Raw genomic sequence first — 21618 nt, 5'->3', positions numbered from 1 at the left:
GTCTGTTTCTGTATGTTTGTTGAAGAATAACGAGACACCGGACACCAGTGTTCATTATGTGCCGCTGTATTCGAAACTGACGGCCGTACAAACAAGAACACGCACTTCCCCCGTGCTGCAAGGGCAAACCATTCTGAAAGGGGAGCGGGGTTCACTCCCTCTAACACAGTCAGGCTGTTGATTGTGTTGGTCCTTCTTGCGCGGAAGTCTCTCTACGGTTTTGTGTAGACCTCATTTCGAATGACTACACTTGGTTCGATGACAACAATGGAGACATTTTACTGTAGCGCACAGTCACTGTCAGACGAACACCCGCTCTATTTATATGGACGCAGAACAGTGTAACCTTCCACACAAAATAGTTCCAAACAAGTAACAATCGTGTCAGTGGCATACATCGTATACCTGTATGATACAGAGAGAGAGAGAAGAACAGATAACTTTGGTCTTCTCAGTGGAGCAATCGGGCAACTTTTTAAAAGTTTCCATTCATAAACTCTTTAAGTGTCTCGTGCTGCCGTGGCTGGCAAAACAGACATGGGCGTGGACTTCTGCAGCGCGCTTGTTGTTCTGGTGTATTTATAGAGCAACGTAACATCCGCTTTAATCTTGCGAGATAAATTTTAATCCCGTTAAAATTCATTTAAATTAATGCCAATAAAAACGCGCTAAACTCACAGCTCTAATATATATATATATATATAAATCCTCGTCTCACCCCTTGGGTGGTGTTCGTCCCTCATTCAGCTCGGGTCCTCTACCAGAGGCCAGGAAGCTTGAGGGTTCTGCGCAGTATCCTTGCTGTTCCCAGCACTGCACATTTCTGGACTGAGATGTCCGATGTTGTTCCCGGGATCTGTTGCAACCACTCATCTAGTTTGGGGGTCACTGCCCCGAGTGCTCCGACCACCACAGGCACGACTGTCACCTTTACCTTCCAGACTCTCTCCAACTCTTCTCTGAGCCCTTGGTATTTCTCGAGTTTCTCGTGTTCCTTCTTTCTGATGTTTCCATCACTTGGGACCGCTACATCCACCACAACGGCTTTCCTCTGTCCTTTATCTATGATCACGATATCTGGTTGGTTCGCCATTACCATCTTGTCAGTCTGGATCTGGAAGTCCCACAGGATCTTCGCTCTGTTTGTATCTACTCCGGTCAAGGATGACGCCTCGTACTGATGTCCAAAACGTTTAATCGTGGAACACCGTGAAAACTAAAACACATTTCCAACAACAATCAAAATTACAATATCTTGAACAGGACATTAAATAAATAACACAAAATGACATACCGTGTGCACCTTGGTAAACCGAAAGTAGATCAAGTTACGGTAAATCACGTAGATCACACGGTATCGTCTCTCTGACTCTCTCTGTCTCTCTCTCTCTCCCGTTGTCTTCTCGATCTTTCTCTCATTCCTCGCTATCCACGGCACTTGACCCGGAAGTGATTTTTAACAAACATTCCAAATAACATATTCAGAGGATTTAAGGAAAAAACAAATATGAAAGTTCTCATAGAAATACGAAATACTTTTGCAAAACAACAAGGCTAAAATAAATTATATTTTTGTTGTCATGGCAACCAACAACTCAGTCTTGGCGCCAGTTACACTCCCACCAAATTAATGTTGGAGTAACATTTGTAAATGAAAAATTACTTTACACCCTTGAAAATAATCAACAGTAATTTCACCCTGATGTGTCCTTAAACGAGACAAATTTAATGTCATTCAAACAAACAATGGAATTTACATATTCCAAAAAATTGACCTATTCTAGATTGAATATTTGACACCTTAACTTACAGCATCTGATGCTTTCTCCCTGGTTGCCTTTTTCCTTCTACATTTAAAGGTTTTGTGGTTTTATTTCTCTTGGCTAGCCGTTGGATGTGAGCAATGACATTAACTGCTGTTGCCCATTTTGAAATCCGTGACGGAAGCTCTTGAATGTCAAATTGCCTTACAGCATCTGTCTTTAACACTTGTACAATCCTCACCTCCGGATCTCCCACCAGTAGCTCAGGTGTCACTTCGTTTATGGCTATATCTCTCTCCCATAAAAACCTTGGACCGGTGAGCCAATTTGAGTTGATGTCACCTGCCACGTTCAGGCTTCTGGAGGCATGGTCTGTAGGGTTGTCTCCTGTGTCGACGTAGTACCACCGCTTTGCATCCCTGTTTTCACGAATTCTCTGGACCCGATTTGCAACAAAGACATGGAATCGTTTAGCGTCATTGTTAATATACCCTAGAACCACTCGAGAGTCTGTCCAAAAATACTCTTCATCTATTTTGACTTCCAACTCCTCCCGTAACATCTTGCTCACGACTGCTGAGGTTACTGCTGCGCTTAGCTCCAGCCTTGGTATGGTGAGTATTTTGGTTGGAGCCACTCTCGCTTTGCTAATGACAAAGGAGCAGTTCACCTCCTCTTTGCTTAACAACCTGATGTAGCTACACTGACCATACCATTGGCTGCTAGCGTCAGAAAAGTGGTGAAGCTCAACTCTCTGTACCTTGCCAAACGTGTCCGGTATAAAACATCTCGCAATGTTGATTTGATCAAGGTTCTCCAAATCCTCTAGCCAAATCTCCCACCTTAACTTTAAGTCCGTAGGTAGTAGATCGTCCCATCCTGTACCTCTCTGACACATCTCTTGTAGTATCCTCTTTCCTTCAAGGATGAATAGAGCTAAAAATCCGAGAGGATCGTATAAAGAGGCTACAACAGAAAGAATCCCTCTTCGTGTGGTGGGTCTTTTATCTTATCAAGTGACACCTTGAAGGAGAAACTGTCACTTTCGATCTTCCATCTTACCCCAAGCGCTCTTTGCCCTGGTAAGTCGTCAGGCCTGAAATCAACATTCTTCACGTCCACAGCACATTTTGCTACATTGATTGAATCTATCACTTCTCGGTTATTGGAAAATTTGTGGAGGTGTAGGTTTCCTCTTGCACACAGAGCTTGAGCCTTTTTCACAAGCTCTTTCGCTTCAGCTACCAACTCTACGCTTATGAGTCTGTCATCAACATTGAATTTTTTCCGAATGAAACTAGCTGCATTGGGGAACTGTTTCTCATTAAGGTTGGCAAGGCATTTCATGGCATAATTGACAGCCAGGGGAAGATGATGCTCCGAATAAATGCACCTTCATACGGTATTCTGTGGGTTGTGAATCTCAACCTGTATTGTTTTGTGTTTTTTTGTTATTTTAAAGTGTCCTTGGGTGTCTTGAAAGGCGCTTATAAATAAAATGTATTATTATTATTATTATAAGTCTCCACATTTTTTCTACATCACACATAATTGCAACAGGGTGTTTCCTGAAACGACATAGTACAGCTGTGAGGCCATTTGTAAGGTCAGGTCCTGTTAACAGATGGTTGTTCAGTGAGGTGCCTTTGTACTTTGCAGAACAGTTAAAGACCACACGGCTCTTGTTCGGTTTCCGGGGGTGGTAAATAATAATAATAATAATACATTTTATTTGAAAGCGCTTTTCATCTCACTCAAAGACACTTTACAAGAGCATAAAAACACAGGATAAAAATGTGCATTTAAAACAAGCATACATAATTTGAACAAAAGAAAAATTGGTAAAAAAGATTAAAAGGTATTAAAAGCATAGCGGAACAGGTGAGTTTTTAGGGATGATTTGAAGGATTGGAGGTCAGTACAGTTGCGGATGTGTTGTGGTAGAGCGTTCCAGAGGGTGGGGGCGGCGACAGAGAAGGCTCGGTCCCTCCAGGTTTTGAGCTTGGTCACGGGGATGGCGAGGAGGTTTGTGTTTGAGGAGCGGAGATTGCGGGAAGGAGTGTATTGGTAAAGAAGGTCGGAAAGATAGGAGGGTGCCTGATTGTGAAGGGCTTTATAGGTGAGTATGAGCAGTTTAAATTGAATACGCTGGGGAACAGGGAGCCAGTGGAGGTTTTTAAGGACGGGGGTGATGTGATCACGAGTGTGGGTGTGGGTGAGTAGGCGGGCGGTGGCATTCTGGATGTACTGTAGTTTATTGAGGAGTTTGGAGGTTGTACCATAGAGAATGCTATTGCAGTAGTCAAGGCAGGAGGTGATGAAGTAGTGGATGAGGGTTTGAGCAGCGTTGAAAGAAAGTGATGGGCGGAGACGAGCAATGTTTTTGAGGTGGAAGAAAGCAGTTTTGGTGATTTGGGTGATGTGTTGATCGAAAGAGAGGTTATTATCAAAAAGGACACCGAGGTTGCGACAGTGAGAGGAGGGGGGCAGGGTGAAGTTATCTATAGTGAGGGTAAAGTTGGTGGTTGTTTGGGTGAGGGACCAAGGACCGATTATAAGCAGTTGAGATTTAGTACAGTTAAGAGTGAGAAAGTTTGTCTGCAACCAGGATTTGACATCTGAGAGACAGTTAGACAGGGTGGAGTGGGTTGTTGGGGTAAATGATTTGGTGGATATGTACAATTGGACATCATCAGCGTAGCAGTGGAACTGGAGACCATGATGACGTATGATTTGGCCGAGGGGTAAAAGATAGAGAATGAAGAGAAGTGGACCAAGCACAGAACCCTGGGGGACACCTTGGGACAGTGGGGCAGTGTAGGAAGAGCAGTTGTTTATGTGTATGAATTGTTTCCTGTCTGTGAGATAAGAGTGCAGCCAGGTAAGGACTTTGTCTGTGATGTTTAGGGATTGTAGGCGAGAGAGTAGGATGGAATGGTTGATGGTGTCAAAGGCAGCTGTAAGGTCAAGAAGGATGAGGATGGAGAGTAGGCCGGAGTCAGAGGCGAGGAGGAGGTCATTGGTGATTTTAAGGAGGGCTGTTTCAGTGCTGTGTTGTGTGCGGAATCCAGATTGAAATTGTTCAAAAAGCTGGTTGTTGTTTAGGTAGGTTTTGATTTGAGATGTGACGGCACGTTCTATGACTTTGGACAGAAAGGGAAGGTTGGAGATGGGTCGAAAGTTGCTCATGATGTCAGGGTTGAGTCCGGGTTTTTTGATGATGGGGGTTACGGCAGCCAGTTTGAGTGAGGAGGTGGTACACACCTTGATGAGGGATAAACCAAAGATTGCCGAGTTCTGGTTGGCTGTCTACTTTCTCTGCATCACCATCTTTAATGATGCCCTCCATAAACTTCAGATAGTCACCTTGGAACTTGTGATCTCTGTCTAACTTCCTTTTCAGTTGTTTCAGTCGTGCCAAAGACAGCACCTTATTGTTTGGGAGGTGAGGTCGTGCTTTGAAAGGAAGTGGCATTTCGAGGTGGCCGTGTTCATTTTGTTGGAAGCCTCCTTTTAATATTTGCAGAAAGAGAATGTCATCTTGAGATATGCTTTTTTCACCTGCTTTTGTGTCTGCAAAATCAGACTCAAGGGCTTTAATGACGGCTGATGGTGTTACGGGTGGTAACTCTTTGACAACGTCCAGTCACATCGCCTGCATTTACGCATTGTGCTACTCCTCCCACAATACTCCAGCCGAGATCGGTTTTGACAGCGTAAGGCTCGTAGTCACCTCCAGTAATGACCGCTCTTGGAATCAAGGCTCGGGAGCAGTCATAGCCAATCAATAATCCAACGCCACAATCCATTGGTGGGGGTATCTCTTGAGTTATATTAACAAGATGTTTCCATGAAGTGGCTGTTTTGCGGGTAGGAATATGTGTCCGGTCAAGAGGAATGAAGTCTCTTGTGTAGGCCGGAGGTAGGTCAATTGAAATATTTGAGGAAAATCCTCTTACTTTAAGTCCACAAACTCTTTCGCTTTTTATCACTGAGTTCTTTCCCATCATCGTGTAGAGTTTCAGTTTAACTGGGTCCATGTCTACCTTAAGCTTTGCGCACAATTCTTGATCAACAAACGTGTTGGCTACTTTGTGTGTCCAACAGCGCATAAGCTAGGGCCTCTGTCTCAGGTGCGTTAGGTGCTGAGATCCAGACGGGCACAATCATTGATGTACTCACAACATCACTTCCCTTGACACAACAAGATAGTGAGGATGTGACTTCTTCAGTGGTGTTCTGTGCTGAGGCTGTCTCCGTTGGAGAACGATCTTCATGTGACTCTTTCGGCATACTCCACACATGGCTCTATTTCTACATGCCTTAGAATTGTGACCCCTTCTCAGGCATGCAAAACATAGCTTATTTTCATAGATGTATTATCTCTTTTCCTCTGAAGACATTTTCATAAGCTTCTTACATTTATGTAGAGAGTGTTCTTCTCCACAGCATATACATATGCCTGGATTTTCGCCATCTCGTAAATTGTTCTCATTGGGGTCTTGATCGGCTGTAGAGGTTTGCGGATCTGGGATCCTCACCTTTGTAGCAAATGTGTTTGCTTTTGATTGCCTACCTCCCTTTACTGTCATCTCAGTAGATTGTCTTAATGCGTATAGAGACGACACTGGATTGCAAGCTATGCGTGCCTCTTTAGATATAAATGTTGCAAAGTTATGGAAACTTGGATAGTCTTTACCCTCATCTAGCTGCTCTGTGACATGACGGTTCCACCTGGATGTCACCCAATCTGGTAGTTTCACCAGCATTTTCTGGTTCTCCTCACAGTCATTCAAAACTTGCAGGCCCTTTATGTAAGGCATAGCATTGCTACAAGTTTGGAGGAAATCGCTGAATTCTCTCAATTTGAAATATTCCCTCCCACCAATCTTAGGCCATCCGTTGAGTTTTTCTCTGAAAGCCCTCTGTACAATGAAGGAACTACCATATCTGGTGTTGAGTCGATCCCATGCTTGCTGAAAGGCTTCTTCGTCTCTTCTATAAAAACTGCCTTCAAGAGAAGATTTTGCCTCCCCTGCTATGTACTTTTGTAAATAAAACAACCTATCTGCAGGGTTTGAGCATCGCTTCTCTATCAGAGCTTTGAAGCTTGTACTCACTCTATAAAGTTCAGAGGATCACCTGAGAATACTGTAGGCTCTGGGTTTGGAAGGCGACTGAGTGCTAATGATTCCTGTAATGTCTGAACCAAGGTTGTCTCATTTTGTACAGTTTGCTGTTCGTGACGTGGGGCATGGTGAGAAGAAGGAAATGCAACATTCTCTTTGGTGTGTACGGGGCTGCTCGTCCCATTCCTTTCCTTAATTTCCTCTTCCTCATATACACCTAACTGTGCCTTAATTACTTCCATGTCTCTCTGATTTTCAAGTTTTTTCAACTGCTGACGTTGAGCTTCAATAGCCTCTTCCATGTTAATCTCAGCTTCCTTCGCAGACAGAAGAGCAGCCATTTCGGCCCGCTTAACCGAAATGCTTGGTGATTCGGACGGGTGCCCGGAAGGCTTGGCACTGGGTGCTGTAACTATGGAGGCTGTGGAACCATATATGGATCTGGCATATTCATTATCTAGCAGCATGTGTAATTTTGCGTTTTCTGCCACAGCATCAAAATCATCTTCATCTTCTGTTAGACTGATTCTCATTACTTGCAGTAAGTCTGCTGTTGCCGCTACACATGCATCAACTTTTCGCCGTAATTCTTGACTTGGTGTTGTCTGGCTTCGGACACTGTCGTATATTTCTTTTATCTCACCCTCAAGCTTCTCAACTTCATCCATCATATCGTACATGTCTTGCTCAGGGCACCATTGTTTTAACTTTCTTCGGGTTTCTCTAACATGACTTTTCCATTTCACATAAGTTACATTCAACTTGCCTTCCTTTTGAATGAACTCTTTCTCTTTTAGTTCCTGCATTTTAGGTGTCAAATGTCTTAAACGAGAGGATTTTCTTATTTTTGCCTCAGCCTCCCTTTCCACATTTTCATGCTCTTGCATCTTATCACACTGACTGTCGCTATTTTGAGACATTCTTGGAGCTTTCAAAGTTCAGAACCTGAGTTTTACAGAGCAATAATAACAATGATGCGCTTGTCAAACATTCAACAGATATTTTCACACATTCAAGAACTCACATTCACTAGTTCTCATTTATGATAATCTTTGCCTATGTTCTATCCATCTACTTTGTGAGCTACTGGAAGCTGTATAGGCCTTTGCCAACTCTGGTTAATGTCCACCGAAACCTTTAGCTGCTACAGGATGAGACGCACCGTCGCGCGTTGAAGTCTTGCCTTACTGCCGGTTGAGGAGCGACGATGCATGCTGAGGCCTGTAGCTTGCTGCGGGTTGAGTGCGACGACGTTCGAAGTAGCTCGTGGATAGCTGTGTGGCACGCGGGTCGAGTGCGACGACGCTCGATGTAGCTCGTAGCTTGCTATGTGATGTGTGCCGAAGCCGATAGCTTGCCGTGGGGGAAGCACCTGCGCGCCGAAGCCTCCAGAAGGATGGATGAGGACACGTTTTCACTGTATCTACCCCGGTCAAGGATGACGCCTCGTACTGATGTCCAAAACGTTTAATCGTGGAACACCATGAAAACTAAAACACATTTCGAACAACAATCAAAATTACAATATCTTGAACAGGACATTAAATAAATAACATTTTGACCTTGGGGTTTCCAGTCCATACTCCGCACAGATGTTTCGGTAGACTATGCCAGCCACCTGGTTATGGCGTTCCATGTCGGCTTTCCCTGCCAGCATCTTACACCCTGCAGTTATGTGTTGGATCGTCTCAGGTGCCTCTTTGCACAACCTACACCTTAGGTCTTGTCTGGTGTGGTATATCTGGGCCTCAATGGCTCTGGTGCTCAGGGTCTGCTCCTGAGCAGCCATTCCCCAATAGTTTATGGCACATAGATGGGCATATGCGTCTCATTCGGTAATAAGGGATCATCTTATATTTGTACTCGCGGGAGCATTAGACAGCACAGATTGTATGGACAGCACAGATTAAATTGAATTTTATCATTTGTATATCCAAGTTACACAAACTCCAAATTGCCTCCATGTAGTCTTAAGTGCACAGCAATATCACCTCTACCGAGATGATATTTCAAACAAGATATGAAACTTGATTGTTTTCTTGTATTTAATCATTAATTGTTTTCATGTTTGTTTTACAGGTGGGGGTTTGTGACACATGCTGGCATTGATGGGAATTCCAGGCTAATAACGTACCTCAACTGCAGCACAGACAACACAGCTTTGACAGTGTTGAAATATTTTGTCCAAGCCACCTGCCTGTATGGGTTACCCTCCAGAGTAAGATCCGACCATGGTGGTGAAAACACTGGTTGCTCTTTTAATGAACCTACTGCAGGGACAAGACACCAAAATTATTTCCAGCTCCAGCCAACACCCCCTCACAATTTACTCACACCTCCCATGGCCTGATTATCTACCAACAGTGGCCCTTTTTGGATTATCATTTTGGCATAGGAACTTTCCTTTCCTATCCTAACCGAGTGAGATGAGCCGGTAGCACCTGGAGCAAAGATCGTCTAAATTTTAATAATGCTTAGGAAAGGTTCTGACCATCCTTTATGAAAGGAAAGGAGATATATTATGCAGCAGGAATATTTAAAGGGGAAGTCGTTTTTTATTTTTAATGCCTTTACAATCATACATTCTATGCACATACACTGGTCTAAACATGGTATTCTGATTAATTTTACCTTTGTGGAATATGAATTATGCAGAAAATCTCACTTGTTTTTATCCAAATCAGGGGGCTAACATTTTGTACTTGCTATTGACCGAACAGTACATCACAGTTTCTGTGAGGACAAAATTTCTGGTTCTGTCACAGTCCACCGGAAGCTTTCACATCGCACAGGTGTAACTTGGGCCGATCACAAGTGCTACTTAACTTTGTTAAACTAAATGAAGAGATGCCTCCGTGCAATACTCAGAGTAAGATGACGTTGTGTAAAGGAAGTGGCATGATATATAGAAGTTAATGGAGTGCTGTGTCTGTCTCCTAAATACAATAAGGACTTTTTACATGGCTTTTCAATTTTTATTGCTTCTTTCAGACACCACCCGAGGGTGGGTGAGACGAGGATTTTTTTTTATATTTTAATATATATAGTCCCTGATTGACTGTTGTCTTCTTGAGATACAGCACAAACATTGCTGATTACTTCAGCGTTCATCCTTTCCCTATGGAATGCAATGTTAACGGAGTGGTGGCTTGCTGACATGGTGATGCACTGCAGTTCCAAAACAACAATGGCGGAGCCACCCGGGTTTGCAGCAGAAAAAAAAAAACACAAGCAGCCAACACCTGGCCAAAAAGATGTTTGTGAGAAATATATCAACAATAAAGTCACCGATGCAAAAGCACGGAGACTATGTTTATATGCAGACGTACTATATGCTCATGCATGCTTGACATTTTCAATGGTCAATTTCAACACCAGGTTGGTCATATTTTTCTTACAAAGAAAACACCTTTATTTCAGCCTTGTAACAGGACTGTACTGTGTTATGGCTGCTTCATCATCGCCGTCGTGAGTCGTTATGAGTACAAATATTTTTATTTGTTGATATTTCTCTCTTAATATACTGTATGATGCATTTTAACTGTGTTTGATCATTTAAAAAGTGTGTTAAAACACCGTAAAAACATTTTTTTTAAACGTTCTGGAAATGATTTTATAACTTGCATAAGGTGTGTAAATTGAAGGAAACAACTGTAACATTGTTCATCTATTTTCTATATTGCTCATGAGAGTCACAGGTGACCTGGATCCTATCCCAGCTCAATCCCGATGATAGGCATGATAAACCCTGGACTGGTCGCCTCTCTATTGCAGGGCACTTATCGACAAACATCCATTGACACCTAAGGATTTGTTTTTAGTTTTCAATTAACCCAAAAAGTGTGGTTTTGGAATGCAGGAGGAAGCCAGAGTACTAGCATAAAATCCCAACAAACATGGAGAGTGCATGCAAACTTCTGGAGGCCCAAGCTCGGATTCTAACAACCGACCTCAGGACTGTTAAGTGACCACAACATATTATGTATAATTTTACTTTGACCTTAATGAGTAACTTTTTTATTCAGTTCACATACTGTAAATACTTTTTAAAAAATGTATAATTTTCAAAGGAATGAAAAAGTTACTCAGGTTTTTTGTTTTTGTTTTTTTTGTTTTTTTTTTTTAGGTTACCACTATCCGCTGTTGCAGCATGATCTAATGGTTACTTTAGGCCAGTGGTCCTCAACTAGAAATGCTGTAGGTCCACTTTTGTTTTTTTTAATAAGACCAAGGTCCGATTCCATGCACGGGAATCATGGGTAGCAGGGCTATATGCCCATTTAGTATGGTAAAGCCAAGCTTATACAAACGTTCTGCCCGAAGCGATAACGGATCGCTCCGTGCAGAACAAGGAAGTAAAGGGTTGGATCCCCGGAAAGCAGACAACGAAAAAATCTTGTCAAACAAAAAGTGTCTTTAATGACAAAAAACAGAAAGAGCCCGACAGGGAAAAACGGTAACAAAAAACGCTGATCAAATAAGGACCAGGAGTAACAAAGAAGAAAAAACCAACTGAAAACGCTCGCGGAAAACAAAACACGAGGAGGGCCTGAATTGGCGAAAATACGATAAGTACAGATCTTAGAGTCTAAACGCGAAATCACAAGAGTATCGGCCGTAAGGCAAGAAGGCAACGAGTCAATAACGAATAGCGAAATAGAGCACGAGAGAATATGGCACGGCGTGGAATTCTCCGGCAGAGAATGAGCTGCCAGAGCCACTTGATAAAGGCCTGATAATCACCCTCGAATTAAGAACAGGTGTGCAGTAGGCAGAGGGAAAAACCCGCCACCTGCTGGCAGTCACGGAACGTGACAGTACCCCCCCCCCCTCAACGGACGCCTCCCGGCGGATCCCCCGGTTTGGATGGATGAGAGGTGTGGAAGTCGCGCAGAAGGGACGGATCAAGGATCCAGGAGCGAGGCACCCATTGCCGCTCCTCCGGCCCGTAGCCCTCCCAGTCGACCAGGTACTGGAAACCCCTGCCCCTGCGCCGAGAGTCCAGGATGGCACGCACTGTGTACACTGGACCACCATCGACCACCCGCGGAGGTGGAGGCGGCGTGGGAGAAGGAGCCAAGTCACTGGAAGACACGGGTTTGATTAGGGAGACGTGGAAGACGGGGTGAACCTTCATGGTGGGTGGCAGCCGGAGCCTGACTGCAGCTGGACTGATGACGGGCTCGACCTCGAATGGTCCAGTGAATCGGGGTCCCAGCTTCGCCGACGTGCCGGCCAGGCGAAGATCCCTCATAGCCAGCCACACCCTTTGTCCCACCACATAGGAGGGCGCCGACGACGATCTGCGATCTGCCGGTTCCGGGTCGCAGTGCGGCCCGGGCCTCTCTCCACATGTGATGGGCCCGCTTAAGGTGGTGCTGAACGGAAGGGACCTCCACCTGCCCTTCCTGTGATGGAAACAGTGGCGGCTGGTAGCCGTAAGCTGTCATGAACGGTGATCGGCCGGTTGCGGAGGAGACGAGGGTGTTGTGTGCATACTCCACCCATGGTAAGTGGTCGACCCATGATGCGGGACGGTGGAGGCACACACAGCGGAGGGCCGCCCCCAAATCCTGGTTGGCGCGCTCCGCCTGTCCGTTGGACTGGGGGTGGTAGCCGGAGGTCAGGCTGGCAGTAGCTCCGAGGGACCGGCAGAACCGCTTCCAGACGCGAGACACAAACTGGGGCCCACGATCCGACACAATGTCAGTAGGAATGCCGTGGAGGCGGAAAACGTGTTTAACCAGGAGGTCGGCGGTCTCCAGCGCCGACGGCAACCTGGACAAGGGCACAAAATGAGCCGCTTTGGAGAAGCGGTCCACGATCGTGAGCACGACCGTTCGACCCCGGGAGGGGGGAAGGCCCGTAATGAAGTCCAAAGCGATGTGGGACCAAGGACGAGGCGGAATGGGCAACGGTTGGAGCAATCCTGCCGGAGGTTGATTGGAAGACTTGCCGCATGCGCAGGAGGTGCAGGCCTTGACGAACTCCGTCACGTCGCTCCGGAGCTCCGGCCACCAGAACCGCTGGGCGACGAGTTGCACCGTCCGGTTCACCCCTGGATGACATGCCACCTTGGACCCATGACCCCACTGCAGGACTTCAGACCGCAGGGGCGGAGGCACGAACAGCCTCCCCGCTGGACACCCCGCCGGTACCTGAACCCCCTCCAGGGCAGTCTGGATACGTTGCTCAATCTCCCATTGGACGACCCCCACGATGCACTGAACCGGGAGGATGGTTTCCGGGGGCCGATCCCCTCCCGTGGGGTCGTGGAGACGGGTGAGAATGAAATTGAACCTGGTGAGGAACAAGGCCCACCGGGCCTGACGGGAGTTTAGTCTTTTTGCGGTTCGGAGGTAAGCGAGGTTCTTATGGTCAGTGTAGACCGTGAACTGTTCCTTTGCCCCCTCGAGCCAGTGTCTCCACTCTTGCAAGGCGGAGACAACAGCCAACAGCTCACGGTTGCCCACGTCCTAATTGGCTTCGGCCGCTGTGAGTCGACGGGAGAAGAAGGCGCAGGGGTGCAGCTTCTGGTCGACCGGAGAGCGTTGGGACAGCACCGCCCCCACCCCTGAATCCGAGGCGTCCACCTCTACAATAAAGGGAAGATCGGGGTCAGGATGTTGAAGTACGGGGGGACTGGTAAACGCCACCTTTAAGTTTCCGAATGCAGCATCCGCGGTAGGGTCCCACTTAAATGGGGTCTTAATAGAAGTAAGGCGGGTTAAGGGAAGCGCCTTTTGACTATAACCGCGGATAAACCGTCTATTGAAATTTGCAAACCGCAAAAAGCGCTGCAGTTCCTTGCGGTTAGTAGGAACCGGCCAGTCTTTGACTGCCTCGGTCTTAATGGGGTCTGCTCGCAACCTACCTCGTTCAATAATAAACCCCAGGAAGGAGATGACGGGGACATGGAATTCACACTTTTCTGCCTTGACGAAGAGCCGGTTTTCTAATAGACGCTGTAGCACCAGCCTAACATGTTGTTGGTGCTCTTGTAATGACCGGGAGAAAATCAAAATATCGTCCAGATAAACGAAACAGAAAGTGTTTATCATGTCCCTTAAAACGTCGTTGATGAGGTTTTGGAATACGGCAGGAGCGTTAGTAAGCCCGAAAGGCATCACCAAATACTCGAAATGGCCCAGAGGGGTCTTAAAAGCGGTCTTCCATTCGTCACCCTCTCTGATACGGACCAAGTGGTAAGCGCTGCGCAAATCTAGTTTTGAGAAGACTGTGGCGGATTGCAGTGGGGCAAAGGCGGAATCCAACAAAGGTAGTGGGTATCTATTCTTTATGGTTATGTCGTTTAACCCACGGTAGTCGACGCAGGGTCGCAGGGTTTTGTCCTTTTTACCCACGAAGAAAAAACCCGCCCCTAACGGTGAACGTGATGGTCTAATGAGACCTGCAGCAAGCGAGCTGTTGATATACTCCGTCAACGCCTCGCGCTCAGGCTGGGACACCTGATACAGCCGCGAGGTCGGCAACGGAGCGCTCGGCAGCAGGTCTATAGCGCAATCGTAGGGGCGGTGTGGGGGCAAAGAACGCACGCGATCCTCGCTGAAGACCTCCTTGAGGTCCCGATAGCAATCCGGCACTCCGTCAAGGCAGATCTCCTCGGGGGGTGTGACACGATCGTACCCCCCGACGGCTGACTGTAAGCAGTGTTGATAACAGTATGGGCTCCAACTATCTATGGCTGGGCGCGCCCAGGAAATTACGGGGTTGTGTACCTTGAGCCAGGGTAAACCGAGGATGATAGGAGCGTTACGGGACCGCATTACGAGGAAGCGACGGTGCTCGACATGGTTACCGGAAAGTTGGAGCTTCAATGGCTCTGTTCTATGTGTAACGACCGCCAGGAGACGCCCATCGAGATCACGAACCCGCTTCCTATCGATTAGTTCCTCCAGAAAACAACCCAGTTCAGATGCGAGATCAGTGTCCATCAGGCAGTCATCCGCCCCTGAGTCTACCAGGGCCCGAACCCGCCTCGACCGGGACCCACCAAATATCTCCCCATCGAGCTCCAGTCTGTTGGGGTGTCCCGGTCGCATGTCGATACGGTTAGACTCGGGGGGTGACGCGCGGCATCGTGACTCACAGTACTCGGGGTGGGCTTGAGATGACGATCCTGGATAGCTGGTAGTGGCGTGAGGAGATGGTGGGACGCTGTCATTCGTCGCCCGATCGCGGAGACGACGACTTCTTCCCTCCACACCAACGTCTTTACCTCCCAGTTGCATCGGTTTCTCCGTGGGTGCTGTCTCCCGGACTCGGGAGTGGTCACCGAGCCTTGCAGGCCTGAGTACTCCACGCTGTTCCTCACGGTGCGCAGTGCGTCGGAACGGAAACCGATCTCCTCCACGCTCCCGGCTTCGCTCCCTCAGGCGATTGTCCATGAGGAGGGCGAGGTCGATCAGCTCCTCCAGGTCGGTGCTGTGGTCGCGGGTAGCCAGCTCGTCCTTGAGTTGCGTGTTCAGGCCACGGCGAAACAGTCCGCACAGTGCTCGATCGGCGTATCCGCTTTGTGCTGCCAGAATCCGGAACTCGATGGAGTAGTCCGCGACCGATCGTTCTCCCTGGTGGAGGGCGAGTAGCCGACCCTCTGCCTCTCGGCCCCGCACGGGATGGTGGAACACCCGGCGAAATGCTGTCACGAACTCAGGGAACGACGATCGGAGATTCGGCTTGGCGTCGCTGGTCGCAATCGCCCATGACGCCGCCGGACCTGTCAACAAACTCATCACATAGGCCACTTTGGCGGCATCATTAGCGTAGGCAGACGGCTGTTGGTCGAATATGAGTGAGCACTGGTGAAGGAAGTGACCACACTGCCCATGCTCACCCCCGTAACGAGGGGGGTGTGGAAGCGATGGCTCCCTCGACATAGTGGTATGTGAGGGGGGCGCTTCTGGGGTGGTTGGACGGGCCCCGGAGGGAGGGGGTCTCCGTTCCTCCATCCGCACTAAACGAGGTTCGAATTCGTCGAACCGATGAGCCAGCATGGAGACCGAGCCTCGGAGTTACGAAATGGCTTGGCCCTGCTGACTCATCTGTTGCTCTTGTCGGGTAAGAGCGGACAATATTTTCTCGATATCTGCGGGATCCATGGTGGCCGGAGAATTCTGTCACGTTCTGCCCGAAGCGATAACGGATCGCTCCGTGCAGAACAAGGAAGTAAAGGGTTGGACCCCCGGAAAGCAGACAACGAAAAAATCTTGTCAAACAAAAAGTGTCTTTAATGACAAAAAACATAAAGAGCCCGACAGGGAAAAACGGTAACAAAAAACGCTGATCAAATAAGGACCAGGAGTAACAAAGAAGAAAAAACCAACTGAAAACGCTCGCGGAAAACAAAACACGAGGAGGGCCTGAATTGGCGAAAATACGATAAGTACAAATCTTAGAGTCTAAACGCGAAATCACAAGAGTATCGGCCGTAAGGCAAGAAGGCAACGAGTCAATAACGAATAGCGAAATAGAGCACGAGAGAATATGGCACGGCGTGGAATTCTCCGGCAGAGAATGAGCTGCCAGAGCCACTTGATAAAGGCCTGATAATCACCCTCGAATTAAGAACAGGTGTGCATTAGGCAGAGGGAAAAACCCGCCACCTGCTGGCAGTCACGGAACGTGACAGTTAGTATCTAGGTAGTGTGTGCAAGTGCTTGCCAACAGAATTTTTATAAAAAAATAAAATCCTCATCTCACCCCTCGGGTGGTGTCCGTCCCTCATTCAGCTCGGGTCCTCTACCAGAGGCCAGGAAGCTTGAGGGTTCTGCGCAGTATCCGTGCTGTTCCCAGCACTGCACATTTCTGGACTGAGATGTCCGACGTTGTTCCCGGGATCTGTTGCAACCACTCATCTAGTTTGGGGGTCACTGCCCCGAGTGCTCCGACCACCACAGGCACGACTGTCACCTTTACCTTCCAGGCTCTCTCCAGCTCCTCTCTGAGCCCTTGGTATTTCTCGAGTTTCTCATGTTCCTTCTTCCTGATGTTTCCATCACTTGGGACCGCTACATCCACTACAACGGCTTTCCTCTGCCCTTTATCTATGATCACGATATCTGGTTGGTTCGCCATTACCATCTTGTCAGTCTGGATCTGGAAGTCCCACAGGATCTTCGCTCTGTCATTCTCCACCACCTTCGGAGGTGTTTCCCATTTTGACCTTGGGGTTTCCAGTCCATACTCCGCACAGATGTTTCGGTAGACTATGCCAGCCACCTGGTTATGGCGTTCCATGTAGGCTTTCCCTGCCAGCATCTTACACCCTGCAGTTATGTGTTGGATTGTCTCAGGTGCCTCTTTGCACAACCTACACCTTGGGTCTTGTCTGGCGTGGTATATCTGGGCCTCGATGGCTCTGGTGCTCAAGGCCTGCTCCTGAGCAGCCAGGATGAGTGCCTCTGTGCTGTCCTTCAGGCCAGCCCTCTCTAGCCACTGATAGGACTTCTTTAGATCAGCCACTTCAGTTATGGTCCGGTGGTACATCCGGTGTAGGGGCTTGTCCTCCCATGATGGTCCCTCTTCCAGCGCCTCATCTTCTGTTCCCCATTGTCTGAGACATTCTCTGAGTACGTCATCCGTTTGAGCCTTCTCCTTGATGTATTCATGGAGCTTGGATGTTTCATCCTGGACAGTGGCTCTCACACTCACTAGTCCCCGGCCTCCTTCCTTTCGGCTTGCGTACAGTCTCAGGGTGCTGGATTTGGGATGGAACCCTCCATGCATAGTTAGGAGCTTTCGGGTCTTAACGTCCGTGGTCTGAATCTCTTCCTTTGGCCACCTTATTATTCCTGCAGGGTATCTGATCACTGGCAGGGCATAGCTGTTTATTGCCCGGGTCTTATTCTTGCCATTGAGCTGGCTTCTTAGGACTTGCCTCACTCGCTGGAGGTATTTGGCCGTAGCCGCTTTTCTTGTTGCCAGTTCGAGGTTGCCATTGGCTTGTGGTATACCAAGGTACTTGTAGCTGTCCTCAATGTCTGTTATTGTTCCTTCAGGGAGTGAGACCCCTTCAGTGTGGACTACCCTTCCTCTCTTAGTCACCATCCGACTACATTTCTCAAGCCCGAATGACATCCCGATGTCGCTGCTGTAGATCCTGGTTGTGTGGATCAGGGAATCTATGTCCCTTTCGCTCTTAGCATACAGCTTTATGTCATCCATGTAGAGGAGGTGACTGATTGTAGCTCCATTTCTGAGGCGGTATCCATAGCCTGTCTTGGTGATTACTTGGCTTAGGGGGTTCAGTCCTATGCAGAACAGCAGTGGGGAGAGTGCATCACCTTGGTATATGCCACATTTGATGGACACTTGGGTAAGTGGCTTGCCATTGGCTTCAAGTGTGGTTTTCCACATCCTCATCGAGTTCGCAACGAAGGCTCTTAGGGTCCTGTTCACCTTATACAACTCCAAGCATTCAGTGATCCATGTATGTGGCATCGAGTCATAGGCTTTCTTGTAATCAATCCAAGCTGTGCACAGGTTGGTACGTCGGGACCTGCAGTCTTGTGCGACTGTTCTGTCAACCAGGAGCTGATGTTTGGCTCCTCTGGTATCTCTACCAATGCCCTTCTGTGCTTCGTTCATGTATTGATCCATGTGTCCACTTATCTTAGCCGCAATGATGCCTGACATGAGCTTCCATGTTGTGGAGAGACAGGTTATTGGCCGATAGTTGGATGGGGCTGCACCCTTCGAGGGATCCTTCATGATCAGGATCGTTCGCCCTTCGGTTAGCCATTCTGGGTGAGTCCCATCCCTCAGCAGCTGGTTCATTTGTACTGCTAGGCGCTCATGGAGTGCTGTGAGTTTCTTTAGCCAGTAAGTGTGGACCATGTCCGGGCCTGGTGCTGTCCAGTTCTTCATATCTGAGACTTTTTCATGTATGTCTGCCACTGTTATGGTAACCGGGTTCTGTTCAGGGAGGTTGCTGTGTTCCTCTCTCAGGGTCACCAGCCATTGTGCACTGCTGTTATGTGCAACCTCCTTCTCCCATATGCCTTTCCAGTACCTTTCAGTTTCCAGTCTCGGTGGGTCAGCTCTGTTGTTAGGACCCTGCCACTGAGCGTACACTTTCGCGGGTTGTGTTGCGAACAGCCTGTTTATTCGTCTGGCCTCATTCTCTTTCGTGTACCGCTTTAGGCGACTGGACAAGGCTTGGAGCCTTTGTTTGGCAGTTTCGAGTGCTTCAGGTATGGTCATCTGGATGTACCTCTCGGGTATCGGCCTTTTCATCACACCTCTCTGGGCCTCCGTCAATTGACTCACATCTTTCCGGGCCGCCTTGATCTTAGCCTCCAACCGTCTTTTCCATGGTGGGTAACGTATCTCATGGCTTCCATGGTTGCTCTTATAGCCCAGAGTCTCCAGGATCACTGATGCTGAAGCGTATATCAGCTCATTGGTTTCTGTGATCGTTACGGTAGGGATCGCCCTCAGTGCTGCATTCACACTTTCTATGAGACTTTCAGATGGTACTTCACATAGCCGTTGTAATCAGTTTCTAGGTTGCCCAGCTTTCATTCTCGCCATGATCTTAGCTTTCAGGTCAGTTGCTGCCTCGCTCAGCATTTCATTCATTGGGGCTGACCACCCAATCTCATCATCTGCATTCATTGGGGCTTGCCTCCCAATCTCTTGTATGACCTCCTCCTCTGATCTGGCAGCCTGGGGCCCTTCACCATGGAACCTGCGTTGTGCCTCATCAATCTCAAGTTGTGACAGCAGTTGCCGTTTGTGGATGTTGGAACACTGCGCTACTAGTTGTTTCGCGGTCAACCGTGACTGTGGGTTTCGAAGTAACCATTTAGCCCACATTCTCTGCATGTAACCCCTCTGACTAGGGTTGCTTGAGTAGTAGCATTCCAACAGAGCCATGTTATCGCATCTCGCCCATATCCGCTTTGTTCCAGTAGCCCAGATACATATACATATATATATATATATATATAAGAAGCAAATATTGTCGAAACATATTATCCCAAACATATTTATCGAAAAATATTACATGCTATCAATTTCAAACTCTGGTTAACTTGGTCAGAACTGTTAGGTTTCAGTAACAATAAATAATTGACTTCAGTAGGGGCTAAAGGGCAACCCGACATCACCAAAATCCGCAGGATTGGATTCCAACCACCAAGCACATACACATGCACCACGACTGCAGTTGTATAAAGCACACAACTTCGGTCTTCTGCCAGGGTAACCCATTCAAATAATGTGTTTAGAGCAAACATTTTTATTTACATTTGGGGTTATGTTATTATTTGATAGATAACCTAGCATTATACACTGCCCTAAAGTGAAAAATGAATGTTTCTGCATTCTTTAAATTTCCCTCCCTATCCTTGATTTAACAATGATTAATCACAGGAAATTATTTAATTCAGAGACAGAGTTAAAAATAAAAAAATTAAAATGAAACACATTGTTAGAGTATGTCATTATTTTGTCACATTTAATTAAAGTAGTTTTAGTTTTGTATTCAGGTTTGCACTCTGAACGTGTTCCCCAAAATGATATGTGACAATGCAGAATACTGTGGCTTCTTTTTTACTCAGAACTAATAACCATTAATTTCCTTATTGTGGTTGATATCACTAAGATAAAAGATCAGATATGTGCGAAATTTAGAGAACTTGAGACAACCAAAACACAAGCGCATGAATAAATACAGAGATGGGCATTCCGTGCCTTGGACGGACATACACCTAATTTTGGGATGGAGGATGAGAGGTTTTTAAAAAGGACGGACTAAGCGAGGACGGAAGTGGGTTTTCTTAAGCATATACTGTAGTGTTGGGAGGCAAAACAACAAAGCGAGAATTTAGCCACTGTATTTTCTTAACAGGCTATTTCATATCAAGATTATTTTTATTGGAACACTACCATCAAGTGTACAGTCAGAGAGGAAAACAAAGTGCTCACAGACACCCATTTCACTAACAATAAATCCAGCCGGTTAAGAAAGCAAGCTGTGTTGCTTGTCTCTTGGTATCCGCTCACCATGATGGATAGGATTTCTAAAAGTAAAGTTATTATTATGATTTTGTATTGCAAAATAATAGTGCTGAGTTGCTTATCACTAAGACTAAATAAATAAATATAAAACAGTTATGTCATTTTGGTTTGATTAATGGCTCGTCTTATCTGTCACAGCCAATCACGGGGTTACCGAAACTAAGGTTTGGTACGGATGCGTATACACAATGAATTTGTCAATGTTTTCATGTGAGAGTCCTGCACATTTTTCAAAATGTTTGCTCTTCCACCGGAGGTACGGAGGTGGTCATGGAAACGATCTTTTGTCCCGATTTGTTCAGTGGCTATGTCAGCGCTGTTGGACAGTTGTCGTTGGTGCGGCTGGATGGATGGCCGCTGAAGTTGAGGATGAGGAGAGAGGAGCGTTGGCGAAGAGTGTCGATGCGTATTTGGAACCGTGAGTCGCCGCTTGGAATTGAAATGGATTTCCATGGGACAGGAGAAGTGAACCAATCTCTTTTTTCGTCAATGGATGCTACAGCTTCTTGTTGACTTTGAAACTTAGCTTGTAGCCGACGTGTGCACATTTTGAGCATGACGTCTCTGATCCACTGGTTAAAGGACACTTTGATTCTCTCCTCTTTCATCTCAAACCGCTTCAAACAACAAAGCGTGTGATGGAAAAGTGGTTAGAACTGCATGACTGTCCGTGTTTTATGTTA

General features: G+C 47.0%; 1 protein-coding gene across 1 annotated transcript; it reads right to left on the bottom strand.

Moving 5' to 3' along the window:
* Positions 1-692: 692 nt before the first annotated feature.
* Positions 693-17749, bottom strand: LOC127594600 (uncharacterized). The gene is made up of 2 exons (XM_052056482.1): positions 16829-17749; positions 693-934 (listed from the first exon to the last, which is right to left on the bottom strand). Exons 1-2 carry the CDS (start codon positions 17636-17638, stop codon positions 758-760), a joined length of 987 nt encoding a protein of 328 aa, XP_051912442.1. The 5' UTR covers positions 17639-17749; the 3' UTR covers positions 693-757.
* Between the last annotated feature and the right edge of the window lie 3869 nt (positions 17750-21618).

The sequence above is a fragment of the Hippocampus zosterae genome, unplaced genomic scaffold (assembly GCF_025434085.1).
Source record: "Hippocampus zosterae strain Florida unplaced genomic scaffold, ASM2543408v3 HiC_scaffold_22, whole genome shotgun sequence".
Taxonomy (NCBI): domain Eukaryota; kingdom Metazoa; phylum Chordata; class Actinopteri; order Syngnathiformes; family Syngnathidae; genus Hippocampus; species Hippocampus zosterae.
This window is presented reverse-complemented; position numbering and strand designations above follow the sequence as displayed.